This window comes from Triplophysa dalaica, chromosome 1, assembly GCF_015846415.1.
Source record: "Triplophysa dalaica isolate WHDGS20190420 chromosome 1, ASM1584641v1, whole genome shotgun sequence".
Taxonomy (NCBI): domain Eukaryota; kingdom Metazoa; phylum Chordata; class Actinopteri; order Cypriniformes; family Nemacheilidae; genus Triplophysa; species Triplophysa dalaica.
In genome coordinates this window covers 36079912-36097411 of record NC_079542.1, presented here as the reverse complement: position 1 = coordinate 36097411, position 17500 = coordinate 36079912, and the positions used below count along the sequence as shown (strand labels likewise).

Sequence of the window (17500 nt, the reverse complement as noted above, 5' to 3'; positions counted from 1 at the left end):
CGCCCACAAACACGCACAAATGCACACACACACATAAACACCCACGCAATCTAATGAAGAGATGAAGAGAATATAAATGTGTTAATGAATGTCATAATAAGAAATCACTGCACCTGGAAGACGTTCACTGTTAAATAAAGTTGTGATGTTTGTGTTTGTGTTTATTAAAAGAAACAAATAGAGAAGCCCACACACATTAGAAGATTAATCAAAGTTTGATTTAAATGTCAAGAGACCTCAAGAGTTCATCTGTCTTTCTCTCTCTGCTGTTTTGGAGACGCACACAACAAAGAAAAGCAGAAAACAGAAGAACTGGACACACACACACACACACACAAAGAGAGAGAGAGAGAGAGAGAGAGAGAGATTGAAGAATTGGCTTTCATATGACTCTCTCTCTCTCTCTCTCTCTCGCGCTCAGACCTTTTTTCTTAGCCTACAGTCTTCACACTTAGATTTCTGTCATTTATCAACCTGACACCAGCTCTCTCTCTCTCTCTCCCTCCAACAGATGAGTCTCATTCTGTCTCTTCAGACACACAAACCTCTTCCAATGTATAACGTAAAGCTGAGGAAATACACACACACACACACACACACGCGTGTGCGCTGAAGAACGGCCGTGTCGGTTCAGGAGTTTCACAGATGGCAGAGGAAGTGACTGTGAGATGCCACAGTGGGACACACACAGAATACATGGAGCTGCCAGAAGGAAGCGTGTGCGTGTGTGTATGAGCAGCGTTTCAGCACAATCTCCTGTGTTTTATTCACTTATTACCTGCAGTCCTGTTAAAATGGGTTTTCACTGTCAACTCTCTAGAGAATAAACACAACATCCTCTTCTGTAAAACACACAACAGACTACAACATATTAACCAGGGAAGGGTACTGAAACCAGGTTTTAAACGGGCCCCAGGGCAAAATCATGAAGGACCGGAGCTTATTGGTTCTGCTTTCGGTCCTCAGGGAAAAAATTGTATATGTTATTGCTACATTAACGTTATCTCGCACATTTTCGTTTAGTTTCTAATCTTCAATAACAGCAATTTAGTCTGTGGCGCATGCATATGGGTTATTCGCAGCAGAGCGAGTGAGGCGGCACGTCACGTGTCTCTCGAGCACAGAAGAGAGAAATATAAATCATATAAATAAATCAGCCTATATGTATTTAATCATTTATTATCACACTGAGAACTGAAATAATTCATTGCAGTATACACAAAATAAACGTGCACAAACACATAAATATTTAGAGTAAAATTCAACTGCCCTTAAAAAGATTGTGAATTGTTATTTAAGGTGCAGCAAACCAACCCACTCCTTCTGAGATTGTGGGTGGTCTTTAGTAGTCTTGTGGGCGGTCTCTAGGTCTGTGGGGCGGTCTTTAAGCAGTCTTTAGGATTGTGGGCGGTCTTTAGCAGTTTTGTGGGTGGTCTCTAGGTCTGTGGGGCGGTCTTTAGGGTTGTGGGCGGTCTTTAGTAGTTTTGTGGGCGGTCTCTAGGTCTGTGGGGCGGTCTTTAGGATTGTGGGCGGTCTTTAGTAGTTTTGTGAGGGCGGTCTTTAGGTCTGTTAGGGTTAACTTAACTTAACTTAACTTAACCTAACTGTTGACTAAGTTGAAAACATGGAAAAAAACAATCATTCTGATTAACATGACGTCATCTCTTGGTTGTGTCATGCACAGAAGCACAGCTCAAGTCATGTGATCCACAAATTAACCAATCACTGTGTAAAAACTAAAACCGCTCAATGCTACGGTTCAGGTGTCACATGTTCGTCAGTGTCATGTGGTGGGGGAGGGGCTAATTCAGCAAACATTCTGCGTTACGTGAGCGGAGAGCTTTGGCTTCTAGGAAATGTAGATATTTTGCAGATATTTTCCATCTCATCTGCGATGTGACATCTGCGTCTCAGTATGATTAACATGCCTTTAAAGTCACGCAGTTGGAAATCATTGAAACGCCGGCGCTTCTTTTATTGTGATGTCACAGATGATGAAGAAGCCCTTGTGTATTGAGTTTGCTTTGCTGAAATGTCACAAGAGTGTTTAAGTTGCGATTATAAATCTATATCAAACAGAGAGAGGCCAATTTAATTACCGTCTTATCGATACTGCTTGGATGTAGTACAAAAGGAGTTTAGACGGCGTGTGTGCGCGAGAGCGTTTCAACAGCCATCGCCATGGCGACCTCCCGGCAGGCCGTAACGTTGTGAATGCCTCCGTCTCCACCCGGGCGGTCACGCGTGAACGGACACAAGAGTTTAGCCAATTAAATCTGGTAATAAGCTACAGCAGTTCAGGAGCTGTGAAATTACTGCTGTTCTCATTGGAAGATGAAGAAAAGAGTCGCATTATTGATCCCGTCTTCTGATTTCTTTCTTTAACGTTTTTTTTTTGGAATGTCAAGCGAGCGGGTCCCTGAACACAGTCAAGAGTTCACTGATGTTAGCCACCGAACAACCATGAATGCCATTGATATGTTCATTATTATACGCATTTATACGCATACAAAAGCTGAACAATCGTCGTTGTTGAACACACTTTTGTTGTTGATGTCACATGATGTAAGCTTAAAAAATCAACTGCGATACAAGACTGCCAAAGTAAACATTAGACGTACATCTTGGTGCCTTTGACACATCTCATGTCAGCAAGTCAATTCCCCACAAATCTTATTGGTTCTTGAATGTCATGTGACTACATACAGCTGCCGACGAAAATTAAGAGACCGTTTCAAAATGATTTCAAAATTTACTATTAGGGCCGTCAAACGATTAATCGTGATTAATTGCATCCAGAATAAAGGTTTGTGTTTACATATTATATATCTGTGTACTGTGCATTTTAATTTGTGGAGATGTGGAGATGGTGGTCTAGTGCAGCGGTTCTCAATCCTGGTCCTCGCGACCCCCCGCTCTGCATATTTTGTATGCTTCTCCTACCGCTTCGGAGGTTTGTTTAATACGCCCATAAGAGCCCTGCGAAGTAAACATCACTAGATATTCTGCCATAAATCCAGTTCGAAATGAGGATAATGTTGCGCAAATCTCAAAATTACGGTTAAATTACCCTTCAATCTTCCGTAGTAGGTTTTGTTCTTCGTGTTCTTAAGTTAACGTCAGCCGATTTCATGTGTGCAGGGAGTAGAGAGCAATGAACACAGTTCAGGGAACACGTCAATGGGAACGCGGTTCATTCATTAAGCTCTCTTCTAATGAGCTAGAGATTTAAATCAGGTGTGTTAAACAAGAGAGATACACAAAATATGCAGAGCGGTGGGTCGCGAGGACCAGGATTGAGAACCGCTGGTCTAGTGGGTTAAACCACTGAACTGGTAACCAAAAGGTTGCTGGTTCGATCCCAGCAGCCACCACCAGTGTGTCCTTGAGCAAGACACTTTACTCCATGTTGCTCCAGGGGGATTGTCGCTGTAATAAGTGCACTGTAAGTCACTTTGGATAAAAGCGTCTGCCAAATGACTAAATGTAAATGTAATTTCGTATTCATAACGACAAACATACACATACTTGTCTATATATTTAGGACATTTTAAATGTATGATTATATATTAACCAAAAATTATTCATTATTATATTTTATATTTTTCTTAAATATATGCATTTTGTGTATGTGTTCATAAATACAAAATTAATAAGCACAGAACATCAAAGTATATATTATGTAAACACAAACTTTTATTCTGTATGCGATTAATCACAATTAATCTTTTGACAGCCCTATTTATATAAAATTATCTTTTTAACCACTCACAATATTTCAACCACATTTCTAAGCAAAATATTACTTCTATTTTTCTTAATTATTTGAAAAGCGGAGAAACAGGTGAATTTTTTATTAATAATAATTTTTCTGTTATTTATATAAAAAGTTGATATTCAGTGTAAGAGATCTGCAGCATGTGTGTGTTTTCTGCTCTGAACTCATTAAAGACTGAAGCTGAAATTTCACAACACGTGACCCAACACGCATCTAGAGGAACAGGTCATGTCATGAACACAGCGTGTAGATGACATGATCATACATGTAAATGAATCTCAGAGATTTTGACGTTTGTAGGGGCTTCGCAACACTAGACGTGAAGCATGTGCTGTCCTGACAATAATCTCATAATGAAACTGATGACAGAACCCACAGCTGTGATGTATAAACAGATCTTTATTTACATCTGACACCTAAATGAACCTCAATATGTGCTTATAAAGCACATATAAAGCTCTCAAAAGATTTATTGTGATTAATCGCATACAGAATAAAAGTTTGTGTTTACATAATATATACTTTGATGTTCTGTGCATATTAATTTTGTATTTATGAACACATACACAAAATGAATATATTTAAAAAATATATAAAATATAATAATGAATAATTTTTCCCGGCTGACACAAAGACTCATCACAGCCTCTCCATTCAACTGGGCTCATCATCCATCACATCTTCCAGAAAAGCAAGAAACCTGGGAGTGGTGATCGATGATCAGCTCAACTTCACAGATCAGGTTGCCAGCACCGCCCGGTCCTGTAGATTCATCCTCTACAATATCAGGAAAATAAGACCCTTCCTATCAGAGCATGCTACGCAAGTCCTAGTACAGGCTCTGGTCCTGTCCAGACTGGACTACTGCAATGCGCTACTGGGTGGACTTCCAGCTTGCACAACCAAACCTCTACAGATGATCCAGAATGCTACGGCATGAGTTATCTTTAATGAACCAAAGAGAGCACACGTCACTCCTCTACTCATTAAGCTACATTGGCTCCCTATAGTCGCTCGCATCAAATTCAAGACTCTGCTCCTGGCCTACAAGACCACTACTGGTTCGCACCCCCTTATCTTCACTTCCTAATGCAGACATATGTACCCGCCAGATCCCTACAGTCTGCAAACAAACGGCGTCTTGTGGTGCCATCCCAAAAAGGTAAAAAATCTCTCTCGCGCTCCTTCTCCGGATCTGTTCCACCTATGTGGAATGATCTACACACTGCTACAAGATCTGCAGATTCTGTAGCCATCTTTAAGAAACGCCTGAAAACACATCTCTTCTGTCAACATCTGACTGATCTGTTCTGACTCTTTTCTTCTCTATTCTTTAAAAAAATAAAAAAATGAGTGAATGGTTCTGTATACTGTGTTAGGTTATATGAGACCAGTCTTCTTTTTTGATCGCACTTATGCTTTTGTTGTAAATTTAAATGTAAAGAGAATTATTGAAGGATATTATTGTGAAGGATAAAAACATTGAACAGACTAGAGCGGTGCGATAAATCCCATTTAATCAAATCTGTTGAAATCTTAATAGTTATTAATCGCATACAGAATCAAAGTTTGTCTTTACATCATATATGTATGTGTTTTGTGCATATTAATTTTGTATTTATGAACTCATACACAGAATGCATATATTTAAGCAAAATATTAAATGTAGGGCTGCAACTAACGATTATTTTGATAATTAATTAGTTGGGCAAATCTTTTTCCGATTAATCAGATAAAAAGTCAAAATACATATTTTTTGTGGCATGAAAGTGAGATATTTGTCATTCAAATGTAGTGAAGTACATTAAAAAGAATACGCAAGTATAGTACAAAAAGTCTACTTCGTTACTTCTCACCTCTGATATATATAAACCCCCAAATCTGAGTTTTTAGCCAATTATGTACTTTGCAAAGTGCTGCACGGAGAGACACATAACTGCGCAGCTTGCAAGTGATGTCACTGACCAACTAATCCATTATGAAATTCGTTGACAACTATTTTCATTATCGATTTTATCGATTAGTTGTTGCAGCCCTAATAAAATATAACAATTAATAAACAATTATTTAGAATTTAAATTTTTTGGTAAATATATATTAATACATTTGATATGTTCTAAATATATAGACAAGTATGTGCATTTGTTGTCTTTATAAATACAATATTAATATGCACAGTACACAGATATATATTATGTAAACACAAACCTTTATTCTGGATGTGATTAATCGCAATTAATTGTTTGACAGCACTAATAAACACTAGGGCTGCAACACCGATTATTTTTGATAGTCGATTATCTAACGGCTAATAGACCGATTAAGCAACTAATCGTCTATTATTTCATTGACTATTCGGTATTTTTTTAATGATTATTCAGCTTTTGCAACTAGTTAAAACATTGAAGTATACATCATTTACGTAATGAATCAAATCAATTCAGCTTTTGAAATTTGTTTTAATAAACTTGAACCAACTGGTTACTCTCTTTAAGTTTGCTGATTCTGTCCAACTCGAATCACACAAATACTCTCTACAAACATGTATTATATATTTGTGTTTTTTTCATCAAATGTTTGTTTGTGATGTGTGTGAAGTGAGTCGTACCCTCTGCGTTGCTGAGCAGGATGATGGTGGTGAGCAGTAGTATTGTCGAGTGTCTGATGGAGGGTAACGCTACACATACATTTGGCTCCAGCATGATGTTACGACTCTCCCACGGAGTGTGCCAGCTCACAACGCTCCTGCAACGCTCTCACAACCTGCAGAGAGACACAAACAATGACATCACACCGTCAATGTTATCATTGACTGAAGAACATGCACACAATTCAGACTGTAGTTTTAAAGTATATAAATTATATATTTAAATTTAATTTAATTTACAGAAATAATACTGAGGGTATTACTGATCTACAGTATTTAAAATGCAAGCATGAGATGATATATTATTAATAATAATATTACTGGCTCATCTGGCATGAATAAAGCAGCAGAAATAAAAGCGATGTGTCGAGGCAAGGGTCCATAGGTTGACGTTTTTCTTAATGGTTGAAATAATTGATTTAATAGAAGTATTTGAAATGAAAGACAAAGCTTGACAAGCACAGAATTTACAAAACAACCTTTACGAGGAAAAACTTTATGTGAGAAAACCATACTGTATGAGAGGAGAAACGGGAAGACATCTGATTAACATAAAGTATGTGATTTAAAATGTTTAGTTCATGTTATGTGGCTCTTAAAAAAAAATGTGGGGCCTGTTTTCTTCATAGATTTGTTTCATCTAAAGCCCTTTGAGGAATGAAATGATGTGTTTCTATCACATGTGTGACGCGTGTTCATCATCTCCAAAATAATCATAAATAAAACACATATAAAACATATTTTCTACTTTAAAGTGCTACGAAAGAAGTAAAAGAGTCAACAGCAAAAGACAAAGATTTCTTAATGATGATGAATATTACTGTAGACGCATCAGCGTTAAATAATAACTCATATATTCTATGTAAACAAGGAATTTAATTCATTTTTTATTCATTATAATTATGTAAATCAAGCACGTGTGGATAAACAGACAGTGTTAATGTTTGACTGGAGGAAGTCTCAGTTTATTAAAGCTGCACACACACACGCGTGTTGTGTTCACATACGGAAGTGAGTGTTGGCATGTGTTCCACACCCGCAGAGTGATGTCACACGAGCTGCCACGCTTTCTATTTCAGTCCCTCCATCCCGACACACACACACACACACACAGTCACACGTGTTTTATACACTGTACAATAACCGTTACTCTACCCCTAAACCAAACCATCACACAAACCCTTCTGTACAACACTTAAAGCTCATTTACTTTGATTTATAAGCAATTTCATTAGTCATGAAGACCACTGAAGCTGAATCACACCTTTACCACAACAGAAGATAAACCTGAACACACACACACAAACAAACACACATATGGGCTGAGTGTGTTCCTCTCCAGAAATCTGACAGATAAGTAATGCCTCGTGTCGCTGGTGTTGGCAGGCCATTTGTAAATAAAGAAGAAAATGGCAGTGTGTTTTCTCTTCTTGTTACTCATCTGTCTAAACCTCACACACACACACACACAGAGAGAGAGAGAGAGAGAGAGAGAGAGAGATAAAATTCACATCAGATCTATTCATGCAAACTGTGTGAGTGCTTGTGTGTGTGTGTGTGTGTGTGTGTGTGTGTTTAGCAATCCTCTCTTTATATGCACATGATGTGAATTTCAATTGAACACTCAATTACTCTTATTATGGGATATTATTACTGTCATTTCTCTCAACATCAGTTCTGCTGCTGCTCTGTGTTCTGTATCAACCACAATAACAGCTATTCTTCATGATTACAGATATATATTTATATATATATATATATATATAGCTTGTTTGTGTGTGTGTGTGTGTGTGTTTGCATAGATTAAATAAAAGCTGAACATGTGTCTTCAGGTCATACAGTACGTTGTATGTAATAAATGTATTACTGTAACACATCAAATGATTCCTGTGACAATAAAAGCAACTCTCTTTCTCATGACCACATACAAAAATACTCTCGACTCGTCATGTATAGTCAGGTTGTGTTGTGTCGGTCAGCCCTGTTACAGTGATTGTGTACCAAAAAAAGAAAAATCTCTTTATGTTAAACATCTGACAGCGTTGTGACGCTCAACACAAGAAAAGTTCATCTGAACTGTACTGAAGTCAACCCTGTTACAAACCCATAAGGTCGTGCACGTATGTGTGTGTTTTATTATTGGTGGCTTGCGGACGTGTTGTGATGTTGTATAATAGCTTCAGGAGCTTCGGAGCGCGACCTCTCCTCCATCTCAATGCACGCAGGGATTTCTCAAACGCTTTCCTGCTCTGCTGTCGGTTTCAAGTAAAGCCGGTTCTGTACACGCTCCGCTCAAAGGCCGTCCGTGATTAAAACGCCAAGTGTCTGCTTTTATCTAAATGGGGATTATGTGCGATAGAGTCGCTGCTAAATGACATTAGAGAGAAGAACAGCAGGCCATTCTCTTCATCTGGGGTCATAAAACAACACACATGAAACATCTGAAGGGTTAAAACCGAGACGATTACACGTCTTATTTCATACTTTATTGTTTCAATAAAAACTAATCGACACTTCTTGAATGTTTGCGGAGGTCTGGCGTAAGACACGTTTGGGCCGTGCTTGTTGCCTGTTTATTCAGTTATTATAAAAACTACTCATTACCATAAAAGTCATAATAATCTGTCTATTCAACTGCACGATGTCTTGTCCACATCAGTCGATCAGATATCCCAGATATCAATCACATGAGAATGATTTGGTGAGTGAAACCACTCAAAAGATGGTATGGACACTGCAATGACAGATCTAAGCGCATGGTCTGCAGAAACATCGCATGTGCACCGAATACAGCTCGTTAAACAATGGGAAAACGGTCAGTACATCTTTAGGTATGCCATAATAATATTTTACATAGTTATCCATTTATTTTTTTATATTTGGCATGTTAGTGTGATGCTGCATTTCCTTCCCTCTGTGTAATAAGTAAAAAGTGAAAGCGCATTGTCGACCTGCCCATCGTCGCATTTTCTACTAATGCTCTCTTTAAATAACAAAAAAATATTTCGTGGTTGACTTTAGATTTAAGAGCAGGTTTGAGTTGGTCTATAGCGCATAGATTATTGTCTATTTTCATTTCCTCAAAATAGCAACACACCAACAATATACCTGAACACACCTCTTTTTTAGACCTCCATGCCCATGGGCACACAAATTGGCGCAAATCCATTTGCTATTTAAACCACGCGGTGCAGGACGGGAGAACTGCGTGAAATTAGCAAAAAGACTTGCACTAGTGCCGGGTGTACGATAGGGCCCATGAATTCACATGTTTTTGTGTTGAGTCTTTCATATCGCAACTCTTAACACAACTAATGTATTTTGCGCCTTAGTGTCATTTGTTTGGATTTCCCTTCATGAGATTTTGTGCCACAGCACAGTTTTGAAGAGGAGACAGTGTGTTAAGTGTTTGTGCGTCTGCAGATGTAAATGTGTAACTCTAGAGCGCTGGACAAACGTTTGAATCGGTCGCAGGTGCTGCACGTGGGGATGATTTCACAGTCAAAGCAGCAACGCAGGTGATTTATGCAAATACACCACAGAGGCATTCACAGCTGCGCAAACACACACACAGATGATCCAGTGATAATCTTACACACTGACAATCATATAAATATACAAAATAATTCATCATTACACAAATCACTCTTACAACACATGCATTCAAGCATTCACTGAACTCTATATGACCTAAAGAAAAATAACAAGTACAAGAAAACAGTTAAACTACAAAAAAGGACGTTCTTATTTTAATATTTTTGTTTTATTTGAAAGTACAAATGTTACAAATCTTGATTAAAGATTAGATACTAAATTCAAGATTATTTTTCTTACCCCAGTGGCAAATTATTTGCTTGTTTTAAGCAAATATTCTTTGAAATCTCATATTTTTTGTTTAAAAACAAGACTTTTTGACATATGTTATAAAAATAAATATATATTTTGGAAAATAAGACTAAGAAAGTTGTTTCTGAAGTGTATGGGCCCGGTTACACAGGCCAGGACTATGTGTTAGCTCAACCAAGATGTTCTTTTCATTCATTCACTCCAGACACACAAACTAACACAACACAATTGTGAATCGTTGTGTCAACCATCACATTTAAAAAGCTTTGCAATGATCTTCAATCCCGTCGCAATCGGTGTTGAAATTGTTCATGTTGAAGGCTAATGTATTGATGTATGACAGTACAACGAATCAATTTACACTTGATGTGTTAGTACATTAGTGTTCTTTATCAAAAGTTTGATAATAAAATGTCGGTTGTATGAAAACGAGTGATATATTGCCTTTCACGTTAGCTTTTGTCTCGCACAGGAAAGCTATTGTCGTGGCATCTGTTGGGCCGTACGCTGAAACGCCGAACAAACGAGTCTCTGAAATGGACGTTGGCGTTATTGTCGGCATGCAAATCCTGCCCCAGTTCTGTAAACAAAAGGCAAACGCCTCGCTCCTTTTCAACCGTCTGACCGCCATCACGCTCGTCCAGATCTCATTCTGACCGGCTGAGGTTTTCCAACCATCAACCGATGAAATGACCGCAGTGAAGCGTTCTGCCTCGTGTGTTTCTGAGACTGACGTCAGTCCAGATGAGAGAGCAGCCAGCGTTTGAGAGTGGAAACATTTACTCATGGAGGAAATAATGAACAGAAATAAGTGTTATTCTCTAGTCTGCTTCATATTGTTTTTGGAGCGAGAACGTCCGCTGACCGCAGACTCATGAACAGAGTGACCTCATGCACCCCCGTCTGTGTCTGCTCAGAGAAACTGACACCATACACACTTTACACACACATACAGAGTATAGTATCCTTCAAGAAAACCTATCTCTCTCTCTCTCTCTCTCTCACTCTCTCTCACTCACAGTCTCTATCTTTCTCTCTCTCACCCTCCCTCCCTCTCTCTCTCTCTCTCTCTCTCTCTCTCTCTCTCTCACTCACTCACTGACACTCTCTCTCTCTCTATCTTTCTCTCTCCCTCTCTCTCTCTCCCTCTCTCTCTCTCTCTCTCTCTCTCTCACTCACTCACTCACTCACTGACACTCTCTCTCTATCTTTCTCTCTCTCTCTCTCTCTCTCTCACTCTCTCTCTCTCTCTCTCTCTCTATCTCACTCACTCTCTCTCTCTCTCTCTTCCTCTCTCTCTTCCTCTCTCTCTCTCACTCACTCACACACTCTCTCTCTCACTCACTCTCTCTCTCTCTCTCTTCCTCTCTCTCTCTCTCTCACTCTCTCTCTCTCTCTCTCTCTCTCACTCACTCACACACTCTCTCTCTCACTCACTCTCTCTCTCTCTCTTCCTCTCTCTCTCTCACTCACTCACACACTCTCTCTCTCACTCACTCTCTCTCTCTCTCTCACTCTCTCTCTTCCTCTCTCTCTCTCTCTCTCTCACTCTCTCTCTCTCTCTCTCTCTCTCTCACTCACTCACACACTCTCTCTCTCACTCACTCTCTCTCTCTCTCTCTTCCTCTCTCTCTCTCTCTCACTCACTCTCTCTCTCTCTCTCTCTCTTCCTTCCTCTCTCTCTCTCTCTCTCTCTCTCTGCGCATGCGTGAGTGTTGTGGAGAGTGAATGGTAAAAACTGAATCTCTCTTTCAGTTTATTTTTCTTATTTCTTTTTGGTTAAACTTTAATACATTATATATATATATTTATTTGTTCTATTTTGAAGCCGCTCGCTGCTTTTGGTCGCGTGTGGTATGGCGTCTAATTCAATTCAGGCACCCTCACAAATATCGATGCGGAATGGGTGCAGGTGTGTGACTGAACAGGGTGTTAGTGTGGAGGATGTGCTCGTGGTGGTGGGAGAGTTGATCGGTTTTGATAATATTCTCTCAGCATCACGAATGAATAAAGCAATTGTGGTGTTTGTGAAAACAGAACAACTAGCGAATCAACTAACTGAAAACGGTATTTGGATTAAGGAAGCGTTTGTGCCCGTGACTCCTTTAGTGGCTCCAACAACAAAAATTACTGTATCGAATGTGCCACCTTTCATTTCAAATGATGCGATTGCAAAAGAGTCAACTCGATACGGAAAAATTGCAAAATTGCAACCCAACAAGAATGATCCCGTTGGGTTGTAAAAACACGTCTCTTAAACATGTGTTGTCTTTCAGAAGACAAGTGTTAATGTTTCTGACTTCACCGGAGCGTAGTTTGGAGATTTCTTTCCGTTTGAGTCATGAAGAAACTTCATACATCTTGTATGCAAGTACTGAAAATTTCAAGTGTTTTGAATGTGGAGATTTAGGCCACAAAAGTTTCGCTTGTCCACATAAGAAAGAGGAAAGTGAACGCAAATCGTCCACTGAATCAGCCGGAGGCAGCGGGTCGTCAAATAATACTGTAAATACCACAGTTGAGGATATTACAGCAACACGGACACAACAACCGACAGACAAGCAAAGCGAAGGGCCGATAGAGGAGGTCAACGGGCACAACGAGGTGAGTGAAAGCGATGACAATGTTGAGACTGGTGGAAAAGCTGGTTGTAGTGCCGCTATTGTACATGATAAGGTTGAGAATGTTGACAGAAAGAGTGATGTGGTTCAGAGTGATGTTCAAGATGTAGACGATGTAGAAGAAATCTTAGATGATGAGTTTGATGGAATGTCTCAATATACTGATGATAGTATGAGAGATGATGATCAATGGTCAGAAGGGTCAGAGTTATCAAAAGCATCGAAAGCAGATTTGTATTCTGTGGATCAAATCAACGAATTTCTTGATGAAACAAAGGGTAAAAAGACTAATGTGAGTGATTTTTTTCCAGATTTAATTAAGTTTGTTGATTCTGTGTTATGGGCAACAAAAACTTGCATTAAAGATGAATTGTCACAGTTAAAACGTTTCAGATTAAGGAAACACTTGACTGTGATTCGGAAGGAGAAAGGAATAAAACGACAGCTAAAGAGGAGAAATTTGTAAAAAACAAACAAAATGGATTACACGTCTTTCTTTTTTTTAGTTCTTTTCCTCCCTTTTTCCTTTCTTCTTGAGATGATGTGTGTGGGCTCCCTAAATGTAAATGGGATGAGGGATAGGAAGAAGGCTGATACTTACAAAGAATTTATTGGATTAAAAAATGTAGATGTGATTTTCTTACAAGAAACTCATAGTGATGCACATAATGAGGTGGACTGGAGATTGTGGTGGAAAGATGAATGTGTTCTTTCTCTTGGGACTAACTTGAGTGCAGGAGTGGCAGTACTTTTTTCTGCAAGTATGAAAGTTAGAATCTTATTAAAAAAGGAAATTGAACCAGGTAGATTATTGGCAGTGAGAGCTGAAATCAATGGTGTTTGTATTATTTTTGTCAATATCTATGCTCCTAACAATGGGACGGAGAGAATAAATATTTTTAATCAATTGAAAATGTTTCTGGGACAACAACAAGAGGATGATTTAATAATTTAAGGAGGGGATTGGAACTGCACACTGAATCATTTATTTGATAGGAACGGAGAAGAACCGCACTTTCAGTCACCAATAGTTTTAGGTAATTTAATTAAAACGTTTAACTTTACAGACAGTTGGAGATATTTTAACCCTTCAGTTAAACAATATACTTGGGTAAAGGTAAATGAAGGAAGAATTTCAGCAGCACGTCTTGCCAGATTATATGTATCCAAAAATATGAAAAGTAAAGTTGTACATACAGCTGTTGTCCCCACATCTTTCACTGACCATAAGCTCATCACTGTTGACTTTACAATCTAAAAGAACCAGAAGGGCCTATTGGCATTTTAATGTTAACTTGCTGCAGGATATTAATTTTTGTGAAACTTTTAAACTTTTTTGGGAAAACTGGAAAAGTGAGAAGAATAGGTATGAAGATGTTTTACTTTGGTGGGAAATAGGAAAGGTCCATATAAGAGATTTTTGTCAACAATATACGTCACATTCAAGTTTATGCTTGAGAAGGACTCTGGAGTGGCTTGAAAAAGAAATCTTCATAATTGAAAACGATATGTTGGATGGAAATACTTCAGATAATTTACATGAGTGGAATGAAAAGAAATTAAAGCTAAGTTCTATTTTAAATGAGAAGGTTAAAGGTGCTCTTGTAAGAAGTAAGTTTTTATCAATGAAAGATATGGATGGACTCACCTCATTCTTCTTTAATTTGGAGCATAAAAGCGTACAAGGACAACTAATGCACAGTTTGAAAAACAATGGTGGACATGAAACGAGTGATCCTGCAGAAATGTGCCGACTAGCAGTGGATTTTTACTCCGATCTATATTCTGCTGAGAACACTGATACTCAGAGCCAAGATGAACTTTTGCAGAATCTTCCCTGTCTCAATGAGGAAGATAGGAATGATCTAGAGCTTGGAATTACTTTTGAAGAACTAAGTATTGCAGTTGAGAGTCTTTCTCCAGGCAAAACTCCTGGAATAGATGGACTTCCAAATGAATTCTATAAACATTTCTGGTCTACAATTGGAAATGATTTCTTTGAAGTGCTACAGGAATGCATTCGGACAGGTTCTCTGCTAAAGAGTTGCCAGCGGGCAGTTCTAACACTTCTGCCAAAGAAAGGAGACCCTACTTTATTAAAGAACTGGAGACCCGTGGCAATTCTATGTTCTGAATATAAACTGTTTTCAAAGTGTCTTGCTAACAGATTGAACAAAATATAAAAAAAGATAATACACAAGGACCAATCCTATTGTATAAAAGAAAGATGTATTTTTGATAATTTGCATTTAATACGTGATGTTGTTGATTATGCTACAAGTAATAATATTAATATAGGGTTGTTTTCACTCGATCAAGAAAAAGCTTTTGATCGAGTTGATCATCAATATCTTTTTAAAGTTTTAAAGGCTTTTGGTTTTGGGGAGAAATTTGTTTTCATGATAAAGTTGTTGTATTTCAATGCCACATGTATGATCACGATGGCGGGTGGTCTCAGTATACCTGTTAAAGTGCAGAGGGGAATAAGACAGGGGTGTCCTCTTTCAGGTCAGCTCTATAGTTTGGTCATTGAACCTCTCCTATGTAAATAAAGAGAAAAGTTAATGGGCCTACATGTTAACAGTAAAATTCATAATGAATGTTTGAAAGTCTCAGCATACGCTGATGATATAACTGTTATTTTAAGAAATGAAAATGATGTTGAAGTATTAAAGAATATTTTAGAGAGTTATGGGAAAGCATCATCTGCAAAAGTCAATTGGGAAAAAAGTGATTCTCTGTGGTGTGGTGTTAGTCACAATGGTCCATTACTTCCAGCGTTTTTATAATGGGGAAGATCTGGTTTTAAACATCTGGGGGTTTACTTAGGAAGAGAGGATTATAGGAGGAAAAATTGGGAGGGCCTGATGGAAAAAGTGTGTGCTTGGTTGTCTCGATGGCAAAGCCTGCTACCTCTGCTTTCTTATAGGGGAAGAGTTTTGATCTGTAACAACCTTGTAGCCTCATCTTTATGGCACAAAATGACCGTCTTGGAACCTCCTAATGAACTGGTGGAAAATCTGCAGAAACTTTTGATAGACTTCTTTTGGTCTGGGCAACACTGGCTTAAAGCATCTGTTCTGTTTTTACCTAGACAAGAAGGTGGTCAAGGACTAGTGGACATCAAAAGCAGAGTGATGACTTTTAGGCTTCAGACTACAAAAAGGCTACTGTATGGAGAAGATGTGAGCTGGTCTGGTGTGGCGTGTGCCCTCTTAAGAAAAGCAGCTGGAATGGGTCTAGATCGTCATCTTTTGCTGATGGATATTCAGAACGTTGAACTTAATGGACTTACTTCAATTCATCAATCAATGTTTAAAGCATGGAAAACTCTAAATGTTAAGAGGAATCTCAAGGAGGTGCGAGATCTATGGCTTAGAGAGGAACCCTTACTGCATAATCCTCTTCTGGACTCAGATTTTTTAAAATCATTATCTCTGAGAAATTTTCTCTTTTAGCTCAAGTGGAAGAATGGTGTACAATTTTTGAAAAGTTTTTCTCACCAATGCTTTTTATCTACGGTCTTAAGTATAACAGGTCCATGTATTGCTTAACTTTTTATTCGGCCAAGCAAAAATGGCGATATGGATCTCACGTAAAGGTAAACTAAATGGTGTGGGGTCAACTGATACAATGTCAATTTTAAAAGGTTTGATTAAATCAAGATTAATGGTAGAATATGCGTACTACCACATGGTTAAAGACTTCCAAACTTTTAATTACCTTTGGGGAGTGAACCAGGTTTTGTGTGAAGTTGATGCTGATGGTTCTATGAAAATGAATTTATAGTTGGAGCACTTTTATTTATTTATTTTTATTACTATTATTTTTTTTCTATTTGAGATGAATTTGTTGTGTATGACTATGATTTTAAAAGAAAAGCTCTGATATATAGAAAATTGTGAAATAAAGAGCTCTCTCTCTCTCTCTCTCTCTGGTCACTCACTCTCTCTTGCACTCACTCACTCACTCTCACTCTCTATCTCTCTCTCTCTCTCTCTCTCTCTCACTCACTCACTCACTCTCTCACTCACTCAATCTCACTCTATCTCTGGTCTCGCACTCTCACTCTCACTCTCTATCTCACTCTCACTCTCTCTCTCTCTCTATCTCTCTCACTCACTCACTCACTCACTCTCTCACTCACTCATTCACTCACTCTCTCAGTCTCTCACTCACTCTCTCAGTCTCTCACTCACTTACTCTCACTCTCTATCTCTCTCTCTCTCTCTCTCTCTCACTCACTCACTCACTCACTCACTCACTCACTCACTCACTCAATCTCACTCTATCTCTGGTCTCGCACTCTCACTCTCTATCTCACTCTCACTCTCTCTCTATCTCTCTCACTCACTCTCTCACTCACTCTCTCACTCTCTCACTCACTCATTCACTCACTCTCTCAGTCTCTCAGTCTCTCACTCACTCACTCACTCACTCACTCACTCACTCACTCACTCACTCACTCACTCACTCTCACTCTATCTCTGGTCTCGCACTCTCACTCTCACTCTCTCTCTCTCACTCACTCACTCACTCTCTCAGTCTCTCACTCTCACTCACTCTCACTCTATCTCTGGTCTCGCACTCTCACTCTCTATCTCACTC

At 38.7% G+C, this 17500-nt stretch overlaps 1 protein-coding gene across 31 annotated transcripts in view; it reads right to left on the bottom strand.

Annotated features, from left to right (window-relative positions):
* Positions 1–17500, bottom strand: part of LOC130429262 (receptor-type tyrosine-protein phosphatase delta-like) — a 303213-nt gene that overhangs the window by 70367 nt on the left and 215346 nt on the right. For 29 of the 31 annotated variants that reach the window (XM_056757729.1, XM_056757777.1, XM_056757812.1 and 26 more), the window contains one exon: positions 6387–6541. In XM_056757729.1, coding sequence (XP_056613707.1) covers positions 6387–6480 — 94 coding nt within the window. In that variant the 5' untranslated portion in view covers positions 6481–6541. Of the gene's footprint in view, positions 1–6386; positions 6542–15355; positions 15433–17500 lie in introns of all 31 variants that reach the window. The other 2 variants (XM_056757743.1, XM_056757769.1) reach the window with 1 other exon arrangement.